The sequence below is a fragment of the Macrobrachium nipponense genome, chromosome 31, assembly GCF_015104395.2.
Source record: "Macrobrachium nipponense isolate FS-2020 chromosome 31, ASM1510439v2, whole genome shotgun sequence".
Classification (NCBI taxonomy): Eukaryota; Metazoa; Arthropoda; class Malacostraca; order Decapoda; family Palaemonidae; genus Macrobrachium; species Macrobrachium nipponense.
In genome coordinates this window covers 62,099,797-62,123,796 of record NC_061093.1, presented here as the reverse complement: position 1 = coordinate 62,123,796, position 24,000 = coordinate 62,099,797, and the positions used below count along the sequence as shown (strand labels likewise).

Sequence of the window (24,000 nt, the reverse complement as noted above, 5' to 3'; positions counted from 1 at the left end):
CAAAACAGCAGTGAATCAGCTGTCTTAAGCCAGACGAAATCGAGTGATATGCTTCTTGAAAGCTGTATAGATTACAAAAGTCAAAAGAAAAAAAGAAACACAAACGAGTCGCCAAGCTCATCAATAAAAAGGGATGTCGCCAACTGTTTCTCACTCCTGTCGGACCTCGAGAGAAGCAGTTTATAGGTGAAGTCCAGATTGAATAGTTTCATCCTTGGAAGAGGGAAACACAGGAGGAGTCATATAACTGTGGAAGTCATATTCCAACCATAAACAAGATGGAGACTTTAAAGAATATCTCACTGAAGCCTTTGATCCTTCCAAGACAAGTCTGACGTTATTTACGGAATTAAAATTGATTCTAGAATTGAGAGGATGAATCCAATGACACAAAAATACTGCTCACAATCATAAACAAGATGGAGACTTTGAAGAATATCTCACTGAAGCCTTTGATCCTTCCAAGACAAGTCTGACGTTATTTACGTAATTAAAATTGATTCTAGAATTGAGAGGATGAATCCAATGACACAAAAATACTGCTCACAATCATAAACAAGATGGAGACTAAAGAATATCTCACTGAAGCCTCCGATCCTTCCAAGACAAGTCTGAGCTATTTACAAAAATTAAAACTGATTCTAGAATTGAGAGGATGAAGCCAATCTTTAGAAGACAGCTTTGAAAATTCGGATGGCAGAGTGAACTGAAACACGGGTAGTCTTTCCTTGGGGAACTTTGAACCTGCAAGTTGCCAATGGCAAGATGAGGCAATTAATGTGGTCAATGAAGGGAAAAGAGGCTGGTTCCCGATGCCTTAATATGTTTGAGAGAAACTAGTGGAAAATTGTTGGAATGAAAGAATTGAGAAGTTAATGAGAATGTGCCGGGCAAAGAAAAAAAAATAAAAAATAAGAGCTAATAAGAAAATTTGGGGAAAATATGAACAAGAACTTTAGGGAAGAAAAATTTCCTCAGGATCCCAGGAACCCAACGTAGGATCCCTTGCAGGACCCCGAAATCCTCTTTTACTTCAAACTCGTCGTTGACATATGTTCTTTTTTTTAAGTAGGAATAACAATTTTGCGTCCATTTATAATGATACCTGTTAGTTGGCCATTCATCAGTACATCACAGACCACCACCAATAATAATCGAGGCCTACTAAGAAAATGATGCAACAGTGTCATAGTTCAGGTCGAAGACAGGCGCCATCCACGAATCCTGCAAATCTTTAAATTCCTTCCCGGTTTGACCAATGCCATTTCATAAATTGCCCTAGTTAACAGTTCCATTCGAAATTCCCAAACATGAGACAAATAACCCAAATTCGAAATCGGTTGACAATGTTGGGATCAAGTATACGGTAGACGAGACGACACCGCATTCGATAGTTCACCTTTGAAATTATCTTAATTCCCACAGCATCACTTTCCATTAATTATGCTTAAAATATCATTCGCGTAAAAGAGGTGAAAAAATATTGGCTATAAACTCTTGATTGGTAACCACCTGCCCCTCTTTCTCTCAGGTCCTAAGTAAATGACCCACCTAACTGACCTAGGCAACGAAGAACTAGTCAGATTCATTGAGGAACCGGATACAAATGCCAGCGTCATTAAAAGTGATAATAACAATTGCTAATGAACAAAAGATACCCCAAAGTGGTCTTTCCAATAAATATTATCATAATCATTAACGATGTTGTTGATCTTTTACTTTATCAATGTATGCCAGCTTCAAATTTAACCGGGGAAGCAGAGGTATATTGCTTTTTTTTTTTACTGAAAATTTTCAATTCAGTTTCACGCGCTTCCACAAGTGTTTTGAATAATCACACGTCACATTTAACTAAGTTGTCAAGTACAAAGTACAGAGTTTCCTAACGATATTAATTTGCAGTGATACACTTTTCATCCCCGTGTAAAATTAGTTTTACAAGATACTGCGTCCAGTCCCAAAAAAATAAAGAAATTCATTCATTGCATTCAAGGCATCGTTTGCATCCGAGGTAGCATTCGCCACTCGAAATAGCTGGCATGTTGTTGCACCTGTGGTGTATGTATATATATGAGTGTACAAATAGGACCATCACAAAGTGCGCCTTCACAGCATTCGATCAAGTCGATCAAGGGAACGTCTGCTTTTCCAACTAGTCAAGTTTCGAAGCTTCGCTGTCTATTAGCCGCAGAAATGAGGTAGGATCCAGTCCTCTCTCTCTCTCTCTCTCTCTCTCTCTCTCTTTGTGTGTGTGTGCAAATTCAGGAATGAAAATACATTTGCTCTCTTTCCTACGAGAAAAGTTGGTGCACTTCGCTAACTTAATATAGTGAAATCTTAGCGGTAGACTTTCCTACCAGTTCTTCATTTCATTCCCTGTGCCGACATTTTAAACGGTAGAATAAGTTTTAACACTTTCTAAACAATTAAATCCTTTACTTTCCGAACTTTTATCATTTTTTTCTTCTATCTCAGTCACCCTATTCGACTTGGGTGGTATTTATAGTGTGGAGTACCGGGTTGCATCCTGCCTCCTTAGGAATCCATCACTTTTCTCACTATGCCTGCTGTTTCTAATAGCACACTCTTCTGCATGGGTCCTGGAGCTACTTCGGCATCTAGCGTTTCCCCGCTCCTTTTCAGGGATCTTGGGATCGTGCCTCCTAGTGTTCCTGTGATTATGGGTACTACAGTTTCCACTGGCATATCCCATATCCTTCTTATTTCTATTCTCTGTTCTGGATACTTATCATTTTATCTCTTTTTTTCTCATCTACTTTCGTGCGCCATGATATAGCAACATCAATGAACGATACTTTCTTCCTGATTTTGTCCATCAGCGTCACGTCTGGTCTATTGGCATGTATCACCCTATCTGTTCTGATACCATATAGTCATCAGAGAATCTTGGCCTGATCGCTTTCTATCACTTCCTCAGGTTGGTGTTCGTACCACTTATTACTGCAAGCTAGCTGGTGTATCTTGCTGAGGCTCCAGTGGAGAGCTTTTGCTCCTGAATCATGCCTCTTTATGTACTACTTCTGTGCAAGAGTTTGACATTCGCTTGCTATGTGGTTTATGGTCTCGTCTTTCATATTGCACTTCCTGAATATTGGTGAGATGTTATTTCCATCTATTATTATTTTTTTCATTTTTTTTTTTTTTTTTGCTCTATCACAGTCCACCAATTTGACTGGGTAGTATTTATAGCGTAGGGTTCCGGGTTGCATCCTGCCTCCTTAGGAGTCCATCACTTTTCTTAATATTTGCTCCGTTTCTAGGATCACACTCTTCTGCATGAGTCCTGGAGCTACTTCAACCTCTAGTTTTTCTAGATTATTATTATTATTATTATTATTATTATTATTATTATTATTATTATTATTATTATTATTATTATTATTATTATTATTATTATTCAAAACAAAGACAAAAATCTTTAAATTGCAAATGAAAACATTGTCCATAAAAGAGAAAAAAAATAAATTACGTTCTTTCTCTTCACAGAATACTCCTTCACTCTCTTCCTCGTATGTCATCTTTCCTTCTTCTTCAATAAAAATTAAGAGGTCGGCCATTCCACAGAGGCTTCTGCCCATCGCAAATTGAACTTCCATTCAGCTGTTTCTTCATTTTTCTTTTCCCTGTTCCTCCTGATGTCTGTCGCTTTTTGAAGAGATGTTGGTCCTTAAAAATTTATTGAAATACCATTTGTGTGTCCGATACTTACTGAGCGTGATATCTCATAGTCGCACACAAACAAAAATCTTCATTGTATAGTGAATATTTATCCCGTAAGCTCCTTTATAAAATATCGCATGGTCACTGACTTAAAATGCCAGTTTATCAGCACTGTTTAAATTCCAGAAAGAGAGAACTGGTCACAAAATTTATGCTATAATGTTTTTTTTCGTTAATAACATGAACTTGCCAGATGTGAAGACATAGTAAAAGGTAGTATAAACGATTTGTTTCCTGATTTAATCGACTAAGTTCTTCATATTCCTGTATTCGCTTACTGTTCATATTTTTTCTAAATTGTTTCATCGCTGACAAAAAAAATGACCTCCGCGTGGTGTCTTTCAAACACTCATAATTCTTAGATATAATTTCCTTAACTTCATGTAGGCTTCCACTTCATTTCACCATAAGAAGAATTCAACGTCCTGACCGTCCATAAACATCAGAATATAACATTTAAAAACTATATTTTTTTCAAGAACATCAAGTTACCTAATGTCTCAGAGTTAAGGGGAAAAATGCAACATCACTAAAGAAACCAATTTCATTTCAGAGTCACTTTCGTGTTATTGGGCCTCCTGGCGGTTATTGCCGGTACTTCCGCCATGCCGGCAGCCATGGACATTTTCCAGAAACTCAACCATGTAGTGGAATTTCCTCTAGTCCGGTAAGTTACTTTACTGATTACGTCACAATATTTATTCTGCTTATTGAAACAGCATTATCTGCATATTCTGACCTTCAACTTAAAATCTTTAAAACAACCTAAACCACCTGTTTCCATATCCGACCGCTTTCCTCATCATAAAACCTATAAATTGGGCGAAGAGAAAGAGTGAAAAAAATGCAAAATCTCTTAACAAGATCCTATCAGTATCAGCTTCATAACTACTTCTTCCATGTATAATTTCAATTGGCTTTGCATTGACAGGAATGTCTAGCATTAAGGGCTGCTCTATGAGCAAGAGCCCGTGCTGGCAAAAGGTCAGCTTAATCTAAAACAGCAGAATGTCTAGTGACGCAAACCCGTCAATAATGTTGTCCTGTGAACGTTGTCGATTCCTTCGAGTAATTGACAAAAGACATCAAAAGGGGATTTTGCAACTCCATATAACAATGTCCAGTGTGCCTTAAAACAAAGATTTGACTTGTACAATTGCTGCCTTTTCTAAAACCAGCTTGTCCATCCCGGTGCTTTTTATCAATTTATTTCTCCAACCTCCTGAGAATAAGCATTCTGAATATATTCCTCACAAATAGAGTAAACATGCTTCTATAGTTACCATATCCAGTTAGGTCACCTTTCCTAGGTACCTTTACTGTCATAAAAGAATACCCAAGCTTTGCTTCAATCCACCATCCACAGTTCTACACTCCACACTGAAAAAAAATGTCTTCCTAAAAGATAGCCTATAGCCATGAACACAAGCACATATTACCTCTACTGCTTTTAAGTTCCAGGAGAAAATGGAACGAAGTGACAGTATCAGTCAGATATTATTGTTGATAACACTAAAATATCATGAACGTATTATTTATCTTGATTTCTGTTTCACTCCTAGCTCCGGTGAAAGCTCGGATGAAAGCACTGAAGAAACTACTGAAGACAGCACTGAGTCTGCCGAAGACAGAATGGGCGACAACAGATCTGGCGGGAGCAGCAGTGAAGAAACCACCGAAGACAGTGTTGAGTCCGCCGAAGACAGGATGGGTGAAAACAGATCTGGAGGGAGCAGCAGTGAAGAGACCACCGAAGACAGTGTTGAGTCCGCCGAAGACAGGATGGGTGAAAACAGATCTGGAGGGAGCAGCAGTGAAGAAACCACTGAAGACAGCGTAGAGTCCGCCGAAGACAGGATAGGTGAAAACAGATCTGGCGGGAGCAGCAGTGAAGAGACCACCGAAGACAGCGTTGAGTCCGCCGAAGACAGGATAGGTGAAAACAGATCTGGCGGGAGCAGCAGTGAAGAGACCACCGAAGACAGCGTTGAGTCCGCCGAAGACAGGCTAGGTGATTTAGTTTAGAGATTATGAGGAGTCACTACATAACAGGGAAGCAACTGGAAAATGGCCAAAACGACTATTCCAGCAAGGACGATTATGATGAGGATGATGACAGAAAAATAAAATAAGTCATAATTAATAACTGTAATAACCTTTCAACTTTTTGAAGAATATGCTTCTTTGCTTTTGGCATTTACAAATGTGTGTTAAGTTCTGGTAAATTCAACTAATGAAAATACCCCTGTTCAATTCTTTTGATTAGTAAACCATTTAAAACTAATTATGTTTCTTTCTCAACATTTATCTGATAACGATGTATCCATATGTAAACATACATACATGTATATCTATCTATATATTATTAAATATATATAAATATGTATATATATATGTGTGTGTGTGTGTGTGTGTGTGTGTGTAATACATATATTATCATTGTCTGATGTCGCAAAGAAAGAAAAAGGGTAGTCACGGCTCCACTCACACTCCAATTGTTGATTTGTGGATTAACCCTCTGTGCAGACTTTTCCAGAGATATATCCATATTAATCATCAACACCGAAGGTTCATCAGCAATGTGTTGAGCTCCCTACACACATTGAGCCACTCACCTCCATACTGTTTTCACCCTAATGCATCCTGGACATAAAGGCTCTTTCTTCCAAATACTTCTTTCACTACATCTATCTAGCAACTTCTAAGTATTCTCTTCTCCTTCTTCTTCCAATACAGGCTTCCTTCCCATCTTAAAATATATCTCAAATACTATACGTTTTCCCTCCACTAAACTCATTTTCACATCCTGCACCTACTTTTTTATTCCATCCTCCTTCACTGCAGCACATCCTTGTCCACCTTTACCTGCGATGTCCTACGGCTCTCTGGGAAGATATCACTAACAAGGGCTTTGAAACTTCTCACGGGATCCCTTCCCTAGGAACCTTAGGGCCCCAACGCTTGTGGTAAAGCCCTCCTCTAGGATGCTTGCTAGCCTGCCAGTAGCCTGTACTCCTTCTGGGAAGGCAGCCCCTGAGGTGGAGCCCCCCTTGGGGAGCTGCACTTGCTCCCTTTGGGAAGGCAAACGTTAAAGGATTTCTTCCCTAAGGAGATTTGGTCTCCACCCTCGTGGTGCATTCCTTTTTTTGGGATGCCTCCTGGCCTTGGAAGGAGCCCTCTCTCACTCCTGAATACGCAGACCTAGAGGAGAGCTCCCTTGCCCAAGGTGTCCTGTCTTTCTCTAGGATTGTATCGAAGAGGGTTGAACTGGAGATCCTTCTTAGTGAGTTTTCCCCAAGGGAGAAATCGTCTCCATTCCTGTAATAAGGTCCTCCGCCAGGGGTGCATCTTAGGGCATTTTTAAGAATATAGAAGCCCTGCCTCCCTCCTAGGAAGGCAGCACCATGGGGAGGGGGGCATCCCTGCTGCAAGTACTCTGGCTCCTACTGGGGAGGATTCCTAGAAAAGGAGTGGATTTGTAGTATACCCACATGAAACGTTCCGGAGCAATCCGTAAGTTCTACAAAATTTGAAATGGAAAATGAAAAGCGAATCCCTGTTTGAAATAATGAAAAGCGAGTTTTCCTTTGCCTGCGTTACTATTCGAAACACTGTCGAAAAGGTTTTATAGTGAAATGCCAAGGTTAAAGCGCTTCACTGTCTTGCAAAAGAAAAGAATGCATGGAAAGTGATGGAACTAAAAAGTAAGACAGGAAATGCAGAACAAAAGATTATACAATCAAAAGAAAATGAAAAACAGGACTTGGAAGAAAAAACCCTGGTAAATATCAAGCAAAACCCCAAACTATTGTACTCATTTGCGAAAAAGATGAATAAAAGAAGAATAGAAATAGGCCTTCTAAGAAATGAAAGGATGTTAATGAATGAAAAAAAGGAAATATGCAACATATTGGCACAAAGATATAAGAGAGACTTTACCCCTAGAATTGATAATGAAGATAATGATACAGAAATAAGGGATGAAAATAGTGAATATTTATCAGACAGATATTAATGAAGCCGATATTGTGCAGGCTATTAATGAAATAAAAAATGGATCAGCTATTTTGTTGCAAAAGTGTAGATACAGGCAAGATTTATGATAAGCATAAATTAGCATATATTACCCCTACTTTCAAAAGTGGATCAAGACTAGAGGCAAGTAACTATAGGCCTGTGAGTCTAACATCACATATTATGAAACTGTATGAAAGGGTAATGAAGAAAAATATTATGAAACATTTAATAAAAAATAATTTGTTTAATATAGGACAACATGGTTTTGTACCCGGAAAAAGTACACAAACCCAACTGTTAGTCCATCGTAAGAACATATATAAAAATATGAAAAGCGGAAAAGAAACAGATGTGGTTTATCTAGACTTTGCAAAAGCTTTTGACAAGGTAGACCATAATATATTAGAAAAGAAAATTAGAAAACATAATATAGTGGACAAAGTTGGAAGATGGATAAAAGAATTTTTACACAACAGAAAACAGATAGTGAGTAGTTTCGCCGATGACACAAGAATAAGTAGAGAAATTACTTGTAATGAAGATAGGAACTCGCTACAAAGAGACCTTAACAAAGTATATGAATGGGCAGAAGTAAATAGGATGGTATTTAACTCTGATAAATTTGAATCAATAAATTATGGAGATAGAGAAGGAAAGCTATATGCATATAGGGGACCTAATAACGAGACTATCACGAATAAGGAAGCAGTTAAAGACCTTGGTGTGATGCTGAATAGGAACATGTTATGCAATGATCAAAAAGCAATTCTATTGGTAAAATGCAAAGCTAAAATGGGAATGTCTGAAGCACATGAGACGTGTGATGATGACTCCTTACGGCAGCTTCGTGTAAAAGCTCATGAGGTAAGAGCCATTGCGACTTCTTTATCGTTGTTACGGCTCTTCAAAACAAGAAAAGCTGAACACATGATTATGCTTTATAAAACGTATGTTCGTAGTCCACCTGAATATTGCAATATGATATGGTACCCACACTACCAAAAGGATATTACACAAATAGCGAATGTACAAAGGTCCTTTAAAGCTAGAATAGAAGACGTTAAGGATCTTGACTACTGGGAAAGATTACAATTTTTGAAATTATATATTCTAGATAGGAGAAGAGAACCCTACATGATAATTCAGGAAACAGATAGAAATAATTGCCGAAAACATCATGGAGCTAAAAATATCAGAAAGAGCAACCAGAGGTAGATTATTAGTGCCCAAAGCTATACTAGGAAAACTAAGGAAAGCACACAGGACATTAATCCACTACGCAAGTGTATTCAATGCGTTGCCAGCTCATCTGAGGAATATATCAGGAGCGAGCGTAGATGTGTTTAAGAATAAGCTCGACAAATATATATATATATATATATATATATATATATATTATATATATATATATATATATATATGTGTGTGTGTGTGTGTGTGTGTGTGTGTGTATCACATCACCGTGATTCATACATACGCATGAAGCTACAAATTTCCTTTAATATCTAATTCGCTCTATCTCGGAATTTCAATACATTTTCATATATGTTAACCGAAAGGGAATTTTTTAGGTGATAAGAAATTCGTCGGCGAACCACGGAACCAAGAATTTAGGACCTTCCCTTACCTTGCCTTACCTTACCTTACAGACCTTACATCTTGTTCGGGTTGCCCCAGGTCCCTGAGTGTGAGGCACCTCTAATGTCTACCAGAGAATTGCTAATGCATCTTCCGGTATATTTTGCATCTTCCAATCTTGGATGGTCTGGGATGCAGCTCAGATATTTGTCGAGCTTATCCTTAAACACATCTACGCTCGTTCCTGATGTATTCCCCAGATGAGCTGGCAACGCATTGAATAGACTTGTGTAGTGGATTTATGTCCTGTGTGCTTTCCTTAGTTTTCCTAGTATAGTTTTGGGCACTATTAATCTGCCTCTGCTTGCTCTTTCTGATATTTTTAGCTCCATGATGTTTTCGGCAATTTTTCTAAAAGAAACTCAACGGGCATGTCATATCAAAACCCAGTGGTTATCAGCTGATTCCATGGCATTGAAATTTCTTATTCAAGGCCAAACTCACCCCCATTACCATGGTCCGTCAGCACAAATTTTGCTGAGAGCATAAGAACGAGCGGGGGCTTTCTCTCCAAGGCAAAGAATGCAATTCAAGCAACCCCAAGAACTGAACTGTATGTAAAACCATTCATATACACACGTATGTATTAAAACAAAGACGAATGCGTCTCTTCTAAACATGCGCTAATATAAAACTTAACACATTCTGCTATTTTGAGGGAAATATATTGTAATCTGAACTGCCCCTTTAAAATTGTTCACACACAAAGTCAAAAAAACACCAGCCCCTCAAAAGAAACAAATCGTAACGCTTACGCCTTCAATGGAGAGAAAACCCGACCGCAAAATTAAGCGCGAGAGAAAAAAAAACACACTAATACACACACTCGAACGACCCGGTATTATGAGCAAGAAAACACTTGGCAGCGCACCCTCACAAAGTCTCACTGATTAACCGACACCCTCAAAGTATCTCACCCTGTGCAAAATGCTGAGCCTAGTTCAATTTTCCTCTCCCATTACCAGAGCTAACGGATGGATATTTCTCTACCCATTATCACCTATTAACTGAAATCTAACACATTTCCACAACCAGACACTCTGAAAACAGCATTTTATAGCTGATACCAATCTAATAAAAGGCTTTTTTTGTTCAAACACCGCTGGCACCAACTAATATCGGGGCCACCGCCTCCATTATTCACTTTTGGTAGCGAAAGCCAGAGTGGCCGGCAAACTGGGGTTTTGGTAACACTTTCCCTCTCTCTCTCTCTCTCTCTCTCTCTCAATATACCTCCCCTCCATTTCATTAGGTCATCAAATCAGAGTCGGAACTACAAAAATAGACATATATTCAAAGCAAAGTATTAATTGAATAACTCAGATTCTTACAGGATAATTAAATGTAATGATAACAGTTCAGATAACTCAGATAACCCCCGGTAATTAACACTCTCCCAGTAATTACTCAAACACCATTCTCTCTTCTCCAGAATATGGTTCCCTCCATTAGAACTACCTGTTTGAAGAACAGGAGAACACACTAATCAGCATACACAATTGTAGAGACAAAGTCAAAAGATTAGATAAAATAGAACATCTTTACAAAATATCAAAAATACAGTCAAGCCACACCTTTGGCTAAAGCATAGTAATTCTTACCCATTTCCAGCCAGTTTCACTCACATAATAAAAGAAACGTTCGCAGAGCCATCCCGGCATCTGCCTTCTCTCCTCGTAACTGTCTCCATGGTTCTGGCTAATTACATGCTATTATGAACAGACATAGCTCATATGTACACATGAATTCACACCCTTCATTCATGCCTTTAAACTGCCAGAAACTGGTTTCAAAGTCACCTTTGACGAATGCCCATAACTACAGACGATCGTTGACCTGCTTAGGTAAGGATCACACCACCTCAAGACCTATCAGCATTTCTAAGCTGTTGCTCGGACACTCAGTCTCCATGGGGAGCTAAAACGATGACTCCCTAATTTCTAAGGAATGTCAAAGCAGGTGATGTACAACAATGTCTCATACATATCATATATTATATTATCAGTCTTTATATGTTACATATATATAGTGTGTGTGTGTGCGTGTGTGTGTTGTTTGTTAAGCTAAGACCGACATAATGGACTACATACACCTAGACTTGACAAAAGCAAAACAAGATGGCAGTGAAACAGCTGTCTCAAGCCAGACGAAATCGAGTAATATGCTTCTTGAAAGCGGTAAACATTACAAAAGTCAAAAGAAAAAAAGAAACGCAAACGAGTCGCCAAGCTCATCAATAAAAAGGGATGTCGCCAACTGTCTCTCATGACTGTCGGACCTCGAGAGAAGCAGTTTATAGGTGAAGTCAAGATTGAATAGTTTCATCCTTGGAAGAAGGAAACACAGGAGGAGTCACATAACTGTGGAAGTCATATTCCAATAAGGAGGGATATAAAGTATGGAATTTCATTAACGACACTAAAATACACTAACAGTCATAAACAAGATGGAGACTGAAGAATATCTCTTTAAACCCTCTGATCCTTCCAAGACAAGTCTGAAGTTATTTACAAAAATCAAAATTGATTCTAGAATTGAGAGGATGATTCCAAAGACACAGAAATACTGCTCACAATCATAAACAAGATGGAGACTTTAAAGAAAATCTCACTGCAGCCTCTGATCCTTCCAAGACAGATCTGAAGTTATTAATAATTGAGAGGAAGAAGCCAATCTTTATATGACAGCTTTGAAAATTCGGATGGTAGAGTGAACTGAAACACGGGTAGTCTTTCCTTGGGGAACTTTGAACCTGCAAGTTGCCGATGGCAAGATGAGGCAATTAAAGTGGTCAATGAAGGGAAAAGAGGCTGGTTCCCGATGCCTTAATACGGTTGAGAGAAACTGGTGGAAAATTGTGGGAATGAAAGAATTAAGAAGTTAATGAGAATGTGCCGGGCAAAAAAAAAAAAAATAAGAAAAATTTGGGGAAAATATAAACAAGAACTTTAGGGAAAAAAATTTTCTTGGGATCCCAAGAACCCAAAGTAGGATCCCTTGCAGGACCCCAAAATCCTCTTTTACTTCAAGCTCGTCGTTGACAGATGTTTGTTTTTTTTTTTTTAAGTAGGAATAACAATTCTGCGTCCATTTATAATGATACCTGTTGGTTGGCCATTCATCAGTACATCACACACCACCACCAATAATAATCGAGGCCTAATAAGAAAATGATGCAACAGTGTCATAGTTCAGGTCTAAGACAGGCACCATCCACGAATCCTGCAAGTCATTAAATTCCTTCCCGGTTTGACCAATGCCATTTCATAAATTGCCCTCGTTAACAGTTCCATTCGAAATTCCCAAATATAAGACAAATAACCCAAATTCGAAATCGGTTGACAATGTTGGGATCAAGTATACGGTAGACGAGACGACACCGCATTCGATAGTTCACCTTTGAAATTATCTTAATTCCCACAGCATCACTTTCCATTAATTATGCTTAAAATATCATTCGCTGTAAAAGAGGTTGAAAAAAATAAATTTTGGCTATAAACTCTTGATTGGTAACCACCTGCCCTCTTTCTCTCGTTTCCTAAGTAAATTGACCACATAACTGACCTAGGCAACGAAGAACTAGTCAGATTCATTGAGGAACCGGATACAAATGCCAGCGTCATTAAAAGTGATAATAACAATTGCTAATGAACAAAAGATACCACAAAGTGGTCTTTCCAATAAATATTATCATAATCATTAACGATGTTGTTGATCTCTTTATCAATACATTGCTTTTTTTTTTACTGAAAATTTTCAATTCAGTTTCACGAGCTTCCACAAGTGTTTTGAATAATCACACGTCACATTTAACTAAGTTGTCAAGTACAAAGTACAGAGTTTCCTAACGATATTAATTCGCAGTGATACACATTTCATCCCCATGTAAAATTAGTTTTACAAGATACTGCTTCCAGTCCCAAAGAAGTGAATAAATTCACTCATTACTTTCAAGGCATCGTTTGCAACTTAGATAGCATTCGACACTCGAAATAGCTGGCATGTTGTTGCACCTGTGGTGTATGTATATATATGAGTGTACAAATAGGACCATCACAAAGTGCGCCTTCACAGCATTCGATCAAGTCGATCAAGGGAACGTCTGCTTTTCCAACTAGTCAAGTTCCGAAAGCTCCGCTGTCTATTAGCCGCAGAAATGAGGTAGGATCCAGTCCTCTCTCTCTCTCTCTCTCTCTTTGTGTGTGTAAGTGTGCATGTGTGCAAATTCAGGAATGAAAATACATTTGCTCTCTTTCCTACGAGAAAAGTTGGTGCACTTCGCTAACTTAATATAGTGAAATCTTAGCGGTAGACTTTCCTACCAGTTCTTCATTTCATTCCCTGTGCCGACATTTTAAACGGTAGAATAAGTTTTAACACTTTCATTCTTTCATCTGCTTTCGTTCTAAACAATTAAATACTTTACTTTCCGCACTTTTATCATTTTCTTCTTCTATCTCAGTCACCCTATTCGACTTGGGTGGTATTTATAGTGTGGAGTACCGGGTTGCATCCTGCCTCCTTAGGAATCCATCACTTTTCTCACTATGCGCGCTGTTTCTAATAGCACACTCTTCTGCATGGGTCCTGGAGCTACTTTGGCATCTAGTGCTTCTCGCCTCCTTTTCAGGGATCTTGGGATCGTGCCTCCTAGTGTTCCTGTGATTATGGGCTACTACCAGTTTCAACTGGCTATGCACCACATCCCACTTATTTCTATTCTCTGGTCTAAATACCTCTCATTCTTTCTTTTTCTTTCGCATCTACTCTCGTGCGCCATGATATAGCAACATCAATGAACGATACTTTCTTCCTGATTTTGTCCATCAGCGTCATGTCTGGTCTATTGGCATGTATCACCCTATCTGTTCTGATACCATATAGTCACCAGAGAATCTTTGCCTGATCGCTTTCTATCACTTCCTCAGGTTATTACTGCAAGCTAGCTGGTGTATCTTGAAGAGGCTCCAGTGTAGAGCTTTTGCTCCTGAAACATGCCTTTTTTTGTACTACTTCTGTGCAAGTGTTTGACATTCGCTTGCTATGTGGTTTATGGTCTCGTCTTTCATATTGCACTTCCTGAATATTGGTGTGATGTTATTTCCAATTATTATTTCTTTTTTTTCTTTTTTGCTCTATCATAGTCCTCCAATTTGACTGGGTGGTATTTACAGTGTAGGGTTCCGGGTTGCCTCCTGCCTCCTTAGGAGTCCATCACTTTCCTTAATATTTGCGCCGTTTCTAGGATCACACTCTTCTGCATGAGTCCTGGAGCTACTTCAGCCTCTAGTTTTTCTAGATTATTATTATTATTATTATTATTATTATTATTATTATTATTATTATTATTATTATTATTATTATTATTATTATCAAAACAAGACAAAAAATCTTTAAATTGCAAATGAAAACATTGTCCATAAAAGAGAAAAAAAATAAATTACGTTCTTTCTCTTCACAGAATACTCCTTCACTCTCTTCCTCGTATGTCATCTTTCCTTCTTCTTCAATAAAAATTAAGAGGTCGGCCATTCCACAGAGGCTTCTGCCCATCGCAAATTGAACTTCCATTCAGCTGTTTCTTCATTTTTCTTTTCCCTGTTCCTCCTGATGTCTGTCGCTTTTTGAAGAGATGTTGGTCCTTAAAAATGTTATTGAAATACCAATAGTGTGTCCGATACTGAGCGTGATATCTCATAGTCGCACACACAAAAAAATATTCATTGAATAGTGAATATTTATCCCGTAGGCTCCTTTATAAAACATCGCATGATCACTGACTTAAAATGCCAGTTTATCAGCACTGTTTAAATTCCAGAAAGAGAGAACTGGTCACAAAATTTATGCTATAATGTTTTTTTCGTTGATAACATTAACTTGCCAGATGTGAAGACAGTAAAAGGTAGTATAAACGATTTGTTTCCTGATTTAATCGACTAAGTTCTTCATATTCCTTTATTCGCTTACTTTCATATTTTTTTCTAAATTGTTTCATCAATGACAAAAAAAATGACCTCCCGTGGTGTCTTTCTGACACTCATAATTCTTAAAATATAATTTCCTTAACTTCATGTAGGCTCATACTTCCTTTCCCATAAGAAGATTTCAACGTCCTGACCGTCCATAAACATCAGAATATAACATTCAAAAACTATATTTTTTTCACGAACATCAAGTTCCTAATGTCTCAGAGTTAGGGGAAAAAAATACAACATCACTGAAGAAACCAATTTCATTTCAGAGTCACTTTCGTGTTACTGGGCCTCCTGGCGGTTATTGCCGGTACTTCCGCCCTGCCGGCAGCCATGGACATTTTCCAGAAACTCAACCATGTAATGGAATTTCCTCTAGTCCGGTAAGTTACCTTGCTGATTACGTCACAATATTTATTCTGCTTTCTGAAACAGCATTATCTGCATATTCTGACCTTCAACTTGAAATCTTTAAAACAACCTAAACCACCTATTTCCATATCCGATCGCTTTCTTCATCATAAAACCTATAAACAGGGCGAAGAGAGTGAAAAAAAAATGCAAAATCTCTTAGCAAGATCCTGTCTGTATCAGCTTCATAACTACTTCTTCCATGTATAATTTCAATTGGCTTTGTATTGACAGGAATGTCTAGCATTAAGGGCTGCTCTATGAGCAAGAGCCCGTGCTGGCAAAAGGTCAGCTTAATCTAAAACAGCAGTGTGTCTAGTGCGCAAAACCCGCAAAATGTTGTCCTATGAACGTTGTCGATTCCTTCGCGTAACTGACAAAAGACATCAAAAGGGGATTTTGCAACTCCATATAACAATGTCCAGTGTGCCTTAAAACAAAGATTTGACTTGTACAATTGCTGCCTTTTCTAAAACCAGCTTGTCCATCCCGGTGCTTTTTATCAATTTATTTCTCCAACCTCCTGAGAATAAGCATTCTGAATATATTCCTCACAAATAGAGTAAACATGCTTCTATAGTTACCATATCCAGTTAGGTCACCTTTCCTAGGTACCTTTACTGTCATAAAGAATACCCAAGCTTTGCTTCAATCCACCATCCACAGTTCTACACTCCACACTGAAAAAAAAAATGTCTTCCTAAAAGATAGCCTATAGCCATGAGCACAAGCACATATTATATCTACTGCTTTTAGGTTCCAGGAGAAAAAAATGGGAATAACGAAGTGACAGTTATTCAGTCAGATATTATTGTTGATAACACTAACAAAACAAAAAAAAAAATCTCATGAATGAATTATTTATCTTGATTTCTGTTTCACTCATAGTTCCGGTGAAAGCTCGGATGAAAGCACTGAAGAAACTACCGAAGACAGCACTGAGTCTGCCGAAGACAGAATGGGCGACAACAGATCTGGCGGGAGCAGCAGTGAAGAAACCACCGAAGGACAGTGTTGAGTCCCGCCGAAGACAGGATGGGTGAAAAACAGATCTGGAGGGAGCAGCAGTGAAGAGACACCGAAGACAGTGATTGAGTCCGCCGAAGACAGGATGGGTGAAAACAGATCTGGAGGGAGCAGCAGTGAAGAACCACTGAAGACAGCGTAGAGTCCGCCGAAGACAGGATGGGTGAAAAACAGATCTGGCGGGAGCAGCAGTGAAGAGACCACGAAGACAGCGTTGAGTCCGCCGAAGACAGGATAGGTGAAAACAGATTCTGGCGGGAGCAGCAGTGAAGAGACCACCGAAGACAGTGTTGAGTCCGCGAAGACAGGCTAGGTGATTTAGTTTAGAGATTATGAGGAGTCATACATAACAGGGAAGCAACTGGAAAATGGCCAAAACGACTATTCCAGCAAGGACGATTATGATGAGGATGATGACAGAAAAATAAAACAAGTCATAATTAGTAACTGTAATAACCTTTCAACTTTTTGAAAAAAAGGCTTCTTTGCTTTTGGCATTTACAAAAAAGTATTAAGTTCTAGTAAATTCAACCAATGGAAATACCCCTGTTCAATTCTTTTGATTAATAAACCATTTAAATATTAATTATGTTTCTTTCTCATCATTATCTGATAACGATGTATACATATGTAAACATACCAACATGCAAATATACATACATGTATATCTATCTATATATTGTTAAATATATACTAAATATGATTATGTATATATATATGTGTGTGTAATACATATATAATCAATGTTTGTGGTCGCAAAGAAAGAAAAAGTATAGTAAGGGCTTCACTCACACTCCAATTGTTTATTTATGGATTAACTCTCTGTGAAGACTTTTTCCAGAGATTTAGCCATATTAATCATCAACACAGAAGGTTCATTAGCAATGTGCTGAGCTCCCCACTTACACTGAGTCACTCACCTCCATACTGTTTTCACCCTAATGCATCCTAAGCCATAAAAGGCTCTTTCTTCCCAATACTTTTTCTTTTTCACTACATCTATCTAGCAGTTCTAAGTATTCTCTTCCTCCTTCTTCTAATACAGGCTTCCCTCCCATCTTAAAAACTGTTTATCCCTCTCAGCAAGTTATCTTCGATGCCATACTTTCTCAACAACCTCTCATAATGCTCATAAGATTTTTCTATGTCCAAAGCTTCTTCATTTTAATTTCAAGCCTCTCACATAACTGTTTCATGACAAACATCTGTTCCACACACTCTCTTCCTTACCTAAACCCACACAATTCTTTGCATATCGATCATTTTGTCAACTACTTTGTTTGCTCTATCAAAATCTTTCCATATACTTTCCTTGATATACAAAGGGACACAGTCCCCCTGTATTTCATATAGTTTCTCCACCACCTTCAACTTTATATAGTGGGACAGTTATTCATTCCATCCATTCCTGCAGAACTTTTCTCTTATCTAGACATACAGTATATAATCTTTCAGCCATTCAATCACACTCGCCACTGTACAGAAACATTCTGTTTTCAATCCCGTATACTCAACTTTATATTAACTCTTTCAACCCCTTTGAAAGTCAGCTTTGAGTCTTCTCTATAATACCATATTCTAAAACTCCCGGCAAACATCCACCCCAACAAATGGGACTGCACTCACTTCAGACCACCATCCTCGCTTTACATCTTTTACTCTGAGATCCACATCCTAGCTTTACATCTTTTACTCCACTAGTGTTGAGCTCCCTACACACATTGTGCCATTCACCTGCATACTGTTTTAACCCTAATGCATCCTGGACATATAGGCTCTTTCTTCCCCAATACTTCTTTCACTACATCTATCTAGCAATTTCTAAGTATTCTCTTCCTTCTTCTTCTAATACAGGCTTCCTCTCCCATCCTTAAAATATATCTCAAATACCATACGTTTTCCCTCCACTAAACTCATTTTCCAATATCCTGCAACCTACTTTTTTATTTAATCCTCCTTTCACTGCAGCACTCCTTGTCTTACCTTTACCTGTGGGTGTCCTGAAGCTCTCTGGGAAGATATCACTAACAAAGGGTCTTGAAACTTCTCACGGGATCCCTTCCCTAGGAACCTTATGGCCCCCACGCTTGTGGTAAAGTCCTCTTCTAGGATGCTTGCTAGCCTGCCAGTAGCCTGTACTCCTTCTGGGAAGGCAGCCCCTGAGGTGGAGCCACCTTGGGGAGCTGCGCTTGCTCCCTTTGGGAAGGCAAACCTTAAGAGATTTCTTCCCTAAGGAGATTTGGTCTCCACCCCTGTGGGGCACTCCTTCTCTGGGGATGTTTCCTGGCCATGGAAGGAGCCCTCTCTCATTCCTGAAGACGCAGACCTAGAAGAGAGCTCCCTTGCCCAAGGTGTCCTGTCTTTCTCTAGGAAGGTATCGAAGAGGGTTGAACTGGAGATCCTACTTGAGTAAGTTTTTCCCCAAGAGAGAAAGATATACCTCCGCCAGGGGTATATCCTAGGGTATTATGAACAATATAGAAGAACTGCCTCGCTCCTAGGAAGGCAGCAATATGGGGAGGGGGGCATCCCTGCTGTAAGTACTCTGGCTCCTATTGGGGAGGATTCCTAGAAAAGGAGTGGATTCGTAGTGAATCCATGTGAAACGTTCCGGAGCAATCCGTAAGTGCTACAAAATTTGAAATGGGAAATGAAAAGCGACTCCCTCTTTGAAATGATGAAAAGCGAGTTTTCCTTTGCCTGCGTTACTATTCGAAACACTCTCGAAAAGGTTTTATAGTGAAATGCCAAGGTTAAAGCGCTTCACTGTACGTCCTAAATTCTTGTTCTGTGGTTCGCTTGCCCATGAACCGACGAATTTCTTATCACCTAAAAATTCCCTTCCGGTTAACATATATAAAATTATATTGAAATTCCGAGATAGAGCGAATTAGATATTAAAGGGAAATTTGTAGCTTCAGGCGTATTTATGACTCACGGTGATGTGATACATACATACATACATACATACACACACACCAAACACAAACACACACATACATTAAATATATATATATATATATATATATATATATATATATATATATATATATATATATATATATATATATATATATATATATATATATATATATACGCATATATATATATATATATATATATATATATACGCATATATATATATATATATATATATATATATATATATATGTATATATATATATATATATATATATATATATATATATATATATATATATATATATACACACATATATATATATATATATATATATATATATATATATAATATATATATATATATCTTGGTACGTGTGTATAAACTATAACACGTGTATCTACGTACGTTCAACACTACTCATTTCTTACAGAAAAACCGAAAGATCTCAACATCCAGTACAAGAAAGAAGTGCTATATATTCTTAGTGCGTATAATACGTGTATTTACGTACATTCACCACTAACGCATTTGTTTCACAAAAACCAAAAAGATCTCAAAATCCAGTACAAGAAAGAACTGCATGTCCATCAACTGCACCGAAATAAAAAAACTTTGTTAAGCATTGTCATTCCAAAATACTGCAGTGAAACTGAAACAGTACCATAGGCATCGTACTACACCAGAGTCACGCACTGAACATTCAGGAAAGGACGGCTCAAGACAGAAGATAGAGATGACCCAAGAGAAAAAAAGAATAACGCAGTAATTTCCGTGATGAGCTTGCTCAGCTGAAGGGTGGATCCTGAAGAAGACTGGAAGGTCAAGGAAGATTTCCAGCCAGTTAATGTTATGCTGAACAGAGAGAGAGAGAGAGAGAAGAGAGAGAGAGAGAGAGAGAGAGAGAGAGAGAATCTTAACCAAGGGTGATTATAAACCAGAAGGTAGACAGACTGACCAACAGGCGTGGCATAGGACTTGACCGTAAGATTCATCACCTGCAAAATAAATAAAATATCTCTTTATGATGATGATATCGATGATCATGATAATAATGCTTGCATGGCGGTCATCATCCCAGACGGGTGTCAGATGGCAACGTTTGGCATTTATAGATTCCTTGGTGAAACCATCCTCCCAGCGAAGCGGATGCCCTGTTGGATAATGGGTATATATATACCCACCCCCTTCAGAACACTCCCTCATTCTCTGCCTCGTGCCCTTAGGATACAGCCTTGTGCCCTTCTGGTCTCCGCTAAGCAAGGAAGCAGCTACGAACATGAAGATCAGGTGAGAACCAGAAACTTACTTTTAAAAATTCAGTCTAATTTCCTTTGGTATAAACTGTGCTATATATTCGACTGCTTGAGAAATAGAGTATACTACACAATATATAACCAACAGCTTTCATCTTTAAACTTAAAGTACCGAGTCCTAAGGATACCTAAAGTGTGATGTATATCTTTCTACAAGTAACCTGTTGGTACTTCACTAAATGTAAGAGTACTTATCATCCCTCTTTCGCTAGTAACTTTAATTAGGCTCATGTATTATTAGCTTTCAATTAATCAAGTCAAAACCCTTTCAGTATTGATTTCGCTATAGTTACTATTTCTTAGAAGAATCGTGAACCGAGATTTGGACAAAGATAATAATAGGAACGTTACCCTTCACAAACGGAGGTATCTGAACTAGACAAACGCCTCATAATTCAGAACAAAAATACAATGGACAATTGCATATCGTATACACATGCCCATAATTCCATGCAATAAAGAAATTAGAACTACTTCCTGAGAGAGAGAGAGAGAGAGAGAGAGAGAGAGAGAGAGAGAGAGAGAGAGAGAGAGAGAGAAGGCATTTCAGCTTCTTTTCAAACTTGTGGATTTTATTTCTACAGTTAAGAAATACTTTCAATGTGCGGGCGCATTATTCCGTAAAAAATAAGAGTTACATCCTAGGAGAGAGAGAGAGAGAGAGAGAGAGAGAGAGAGAGAGAGAGAGAGAGAGAGAGAGAGATTCTTTTCATTTCATGACAACTGCTTCTTCTCAAATTCATTTGGTATACCTAATTTCTTCTACGGCGTCGATGACCTAAGTTGTTGTGACGCCATGGTAGTTTCACATCAATCAATCAATTGATTTCTTTGACGGACGCTCAATGTACTTATTTTTCGTATTATTTAAACGAACCATCTTCACAGACGTCGTGAGGTGGTTAAAAAAAAGCAAATGCGTTGGAGAGAAAAATCCTTTCCAAAACCCGGAGAGAAAGGCATCCGGAATTAGACAAAATATCAGGTAACTGATATTTCCTTGTGGTAACAAATTCCGTCATGAAATGGAGGAGAGATAATGGATCAACAAGCCATTGCAAATGACATCCCACTCATTGTAAAGTCTTTTCGGATCCATGAAGTCCCTTTAACGACCTTTCAAACATCCAGTTTCTGGTCATAAAAAGCCACAAAGAAGCAGCAGCGTGGGAGGAGTAGTTGGGTAGGGAGGCGCCCCCCCCCCCTTCCCCCCCAAGGATGGGTCATGTCACGCATGGATAGGTCGAATTCGCTGGATCCCTAATCGCCGGTTCTTGAGCTGAATAAAAGGATGAACGTGAAAACGGATGAGTGGATGAATAAGAAAGCATAATTAAGCTGATGGTGACCTGTGCTTGTACCAAAGACCAGCCTCATCCCTTTGTATTTAAGGTCTAGAGAGTATAGGCATCGCCATCTTCAATTGATTTAGACCTTGATTGTAGTAGCAGCCTTCAAAATCGAAAACCCAGCTACCCATCCCCCACCCTCTCTCTCTCTCTCTCTCTCTCTCTCTCTCTTTCTCTGACTATACCTGGGTCTAGAAGAATAGCCACATCGATTTAGCTAAAAGCAAATGTCACCTATAGTAGTATATGTCTAAGTTGCGCAAACCAAATACAAAGTCATTATTTGAAAAGTTGAACAGTTCTTCAATGTTCTCGTTAAAAAAATCATAATAGTTGTCTTCGTGATTTGGAGAAATAACGTGCATATTTTTTCCACTCCAAAAGTAAACTCAGAGATTTAAAATTTCCGTCTTTATTCTCAATTTTCTTTTACCTAAGTCCTATATATATATATATATATATATATATATATATATATATATATATATATATATATATATATATATATATATATATATATATCTATATATATATATATATATATATATATATATATGATATATATATATATAGTATATATATATATATATATATATATATGTATATATATATATATATATATATATATATATATATATGTATGTATATATATATATATATATATATATATATATATGTATATATATATATATATATATATATATATATACCCTTGCTATTTTTCTTTTATATATGTTGAACTCTGAACATACCCCACTTTTTCCATATACATGAGTCAGCCTTTGAAATTTGTACCTCGTCCGGAAAAAGATTTTAAACGGACTGCAACTATTTTCTAATTTACAAAATATAAATAAAAAGGAAGAGATATGTACAGTGCATTATTTTCATTGTATACTAAAGCACTCCTCTCTCTCTCTCTCTCTCACTCTCTCTCTCTCTCTTCTCTCTTCTCCTCTCTCTCTTCTCTCCTCAAAACACACAACACATCCACATAACATCACAAAACTTCTTTTGCCAAGGTGGGCGGCGAATGTAGTACTATAATTCCCCATCTTCACGATCATCCTCGTCTTTTTTAAAGATTTCCCGGAAACAAATGCAATCTTCCATTTATACTTATATATTAGTTAAAACAAAACAGTTTGTGAGACTTAAAGATAAAAAAAAATATTGCCACCTATCAGGTTCGCCTTTGTGTTGTTGGGCTTTCTCGCCGTGATTGGTATCTCGTCAGCAACGCCGCCAGCTGACAGGGACAACTACTACGAGCTGGTTAACCAAGACGAAGAGGAAACATACGGAGTTACCAACTACGTCAGCAGGATGAAAAGGTAAGACACCGATATTTATTGGGTTGGGACGTTTTCAAAGGTCCTTGACTCATCCTGGGCTCACGATACCGCGAAGGAATCTCTCGTCTCCCCTTTTCTTTTTCTCGGTAATTTATCGAAGAATGTGGAGAACATTTTTTTTCTATTCAACTTTAGCATCATATATGTGTGTATGTGTGTGTGTAAGTACATATATATGAATGTTTATAACATCACCGTGATTCATATATACATACATGCATTAAGCTACAAATGTCCTTTCATATACAATTAATA

General features: G+C 38.0%; 4 protein-coding genes and 1 long non-coding RNA gene across 6 annotated transcripts in view; 4 read left to right on the top strand and 1 right to left on the bottom strand.

Moving 5' to 3' along the window:
- Nucleotides 1-24,000, bottom strand: part of LOC135207051 (cubilin-like) — a 252,388-nt gene that overhangs the window by 192,627 nt on the left and 35,761 nt on the right. The window lies entirely within an intron of this gene.
- LOC135207043 (uncharacterized) lies at nt 2,050-6,025 on the top strand. The gene is made up of 3 exons (XM_064238673.1): nt 2,050-2,198; nt 4,295-4,408; nt 5,304-6,025. Exons 1-3 carry the CDS (start codon nt 2,071-2,073, stop codon nt 5,764-5,766), a joined length of 705 nt encoding a protein of 234 aa, XP_064094743.1. The 5' UTR covers nt 2,050-2,070; the 3' UTR covers nt 5,767-6,025.
- The window catches only part of LOC135207044 (uncharacterized), a 25,208-nt gene continuing 14,613 nt past the window's right edge, over nt 13,406-24,000 (top strand). Inside the window, exons 1-3 of one of the 2 annotated variants that reach the window (XR_010312868.1) lie at nt 13,406-13,557; nt 15,638-15,751; nt 16,668-16,803. Coding sequence is in view for 1 of the 2 variants with exons in the window: in XM_064238674.1 (XP_064094744.1) it covers nt 13,553-13,557 (5 nt within the window). In the remaining variant the exon portion in view is untranslated. Of the gene's footprint in view, nt 13,558-15,637; nt 15,752-16,667; nt 16,804-24,000 lie in introns of those variants that run through there. The other variant, XM_064238674.1, reaches the window with a different exon arrangement.
- On the top strand, nt 16,835-17,391 carry LOC135207045 (uncharacterized). The gene is made up of 2 exons (XR_010312869.1): nt 16,835-17,043; nt 17,119-17,391. It is a non-coding gene; the product is annotated as an uncharacterized LOC135207045 (long non-coding RNA).
- LOC135206574 (calsequestrin-2-like) overlaps nt 20,919-24,000 on the top strand; it is a 4,974-nt gene continuing 1,892 nt past the window's right edge. Inside the window, exons 1-2 of the mRNA XM_064237917.1 lie at nt 20,919-21,015; nt 23,578-23,724. Of these exons, the coding sequence (XP_064093987.1) occupies nt 21,005-21,015; nt 23,578-23,724 (158 nt within the window). The 5' untranslated portion in view covers nt 20,919-21,004. The remainder of the gene's footprint in view (nt 21,016-23,577; nt 23,725-24,000) is intronic.

What these genes read in the sequence shown, in the direction of transcription:
- LOC135207043 (XM_064238673.1), top strand. Translation starts at nt 2,071, where the DNA reads ATGAGTGTACAAATAGGACCATCACAAAGTGCGCCTTCACAGCATTCG. An exon ending in CTATTAGCCGCAGAAATGAG is followed by an intron (nt 2,199 to 4,294) that starts GTAGGATCCAGT and finishes ATTTCATTTCAG; the next exon opens with AGTCACTTTCGTGTTATTGG. An exon ending in GTGGAATTTCCTCTAGTCCG is followed by an intron (nt 4,409 to 5,303) that starts GTAAGTTACTTT and finishes TTTCACTCCTAG; the next exon opens with CTCCGGTGAAAGCTCGGATG.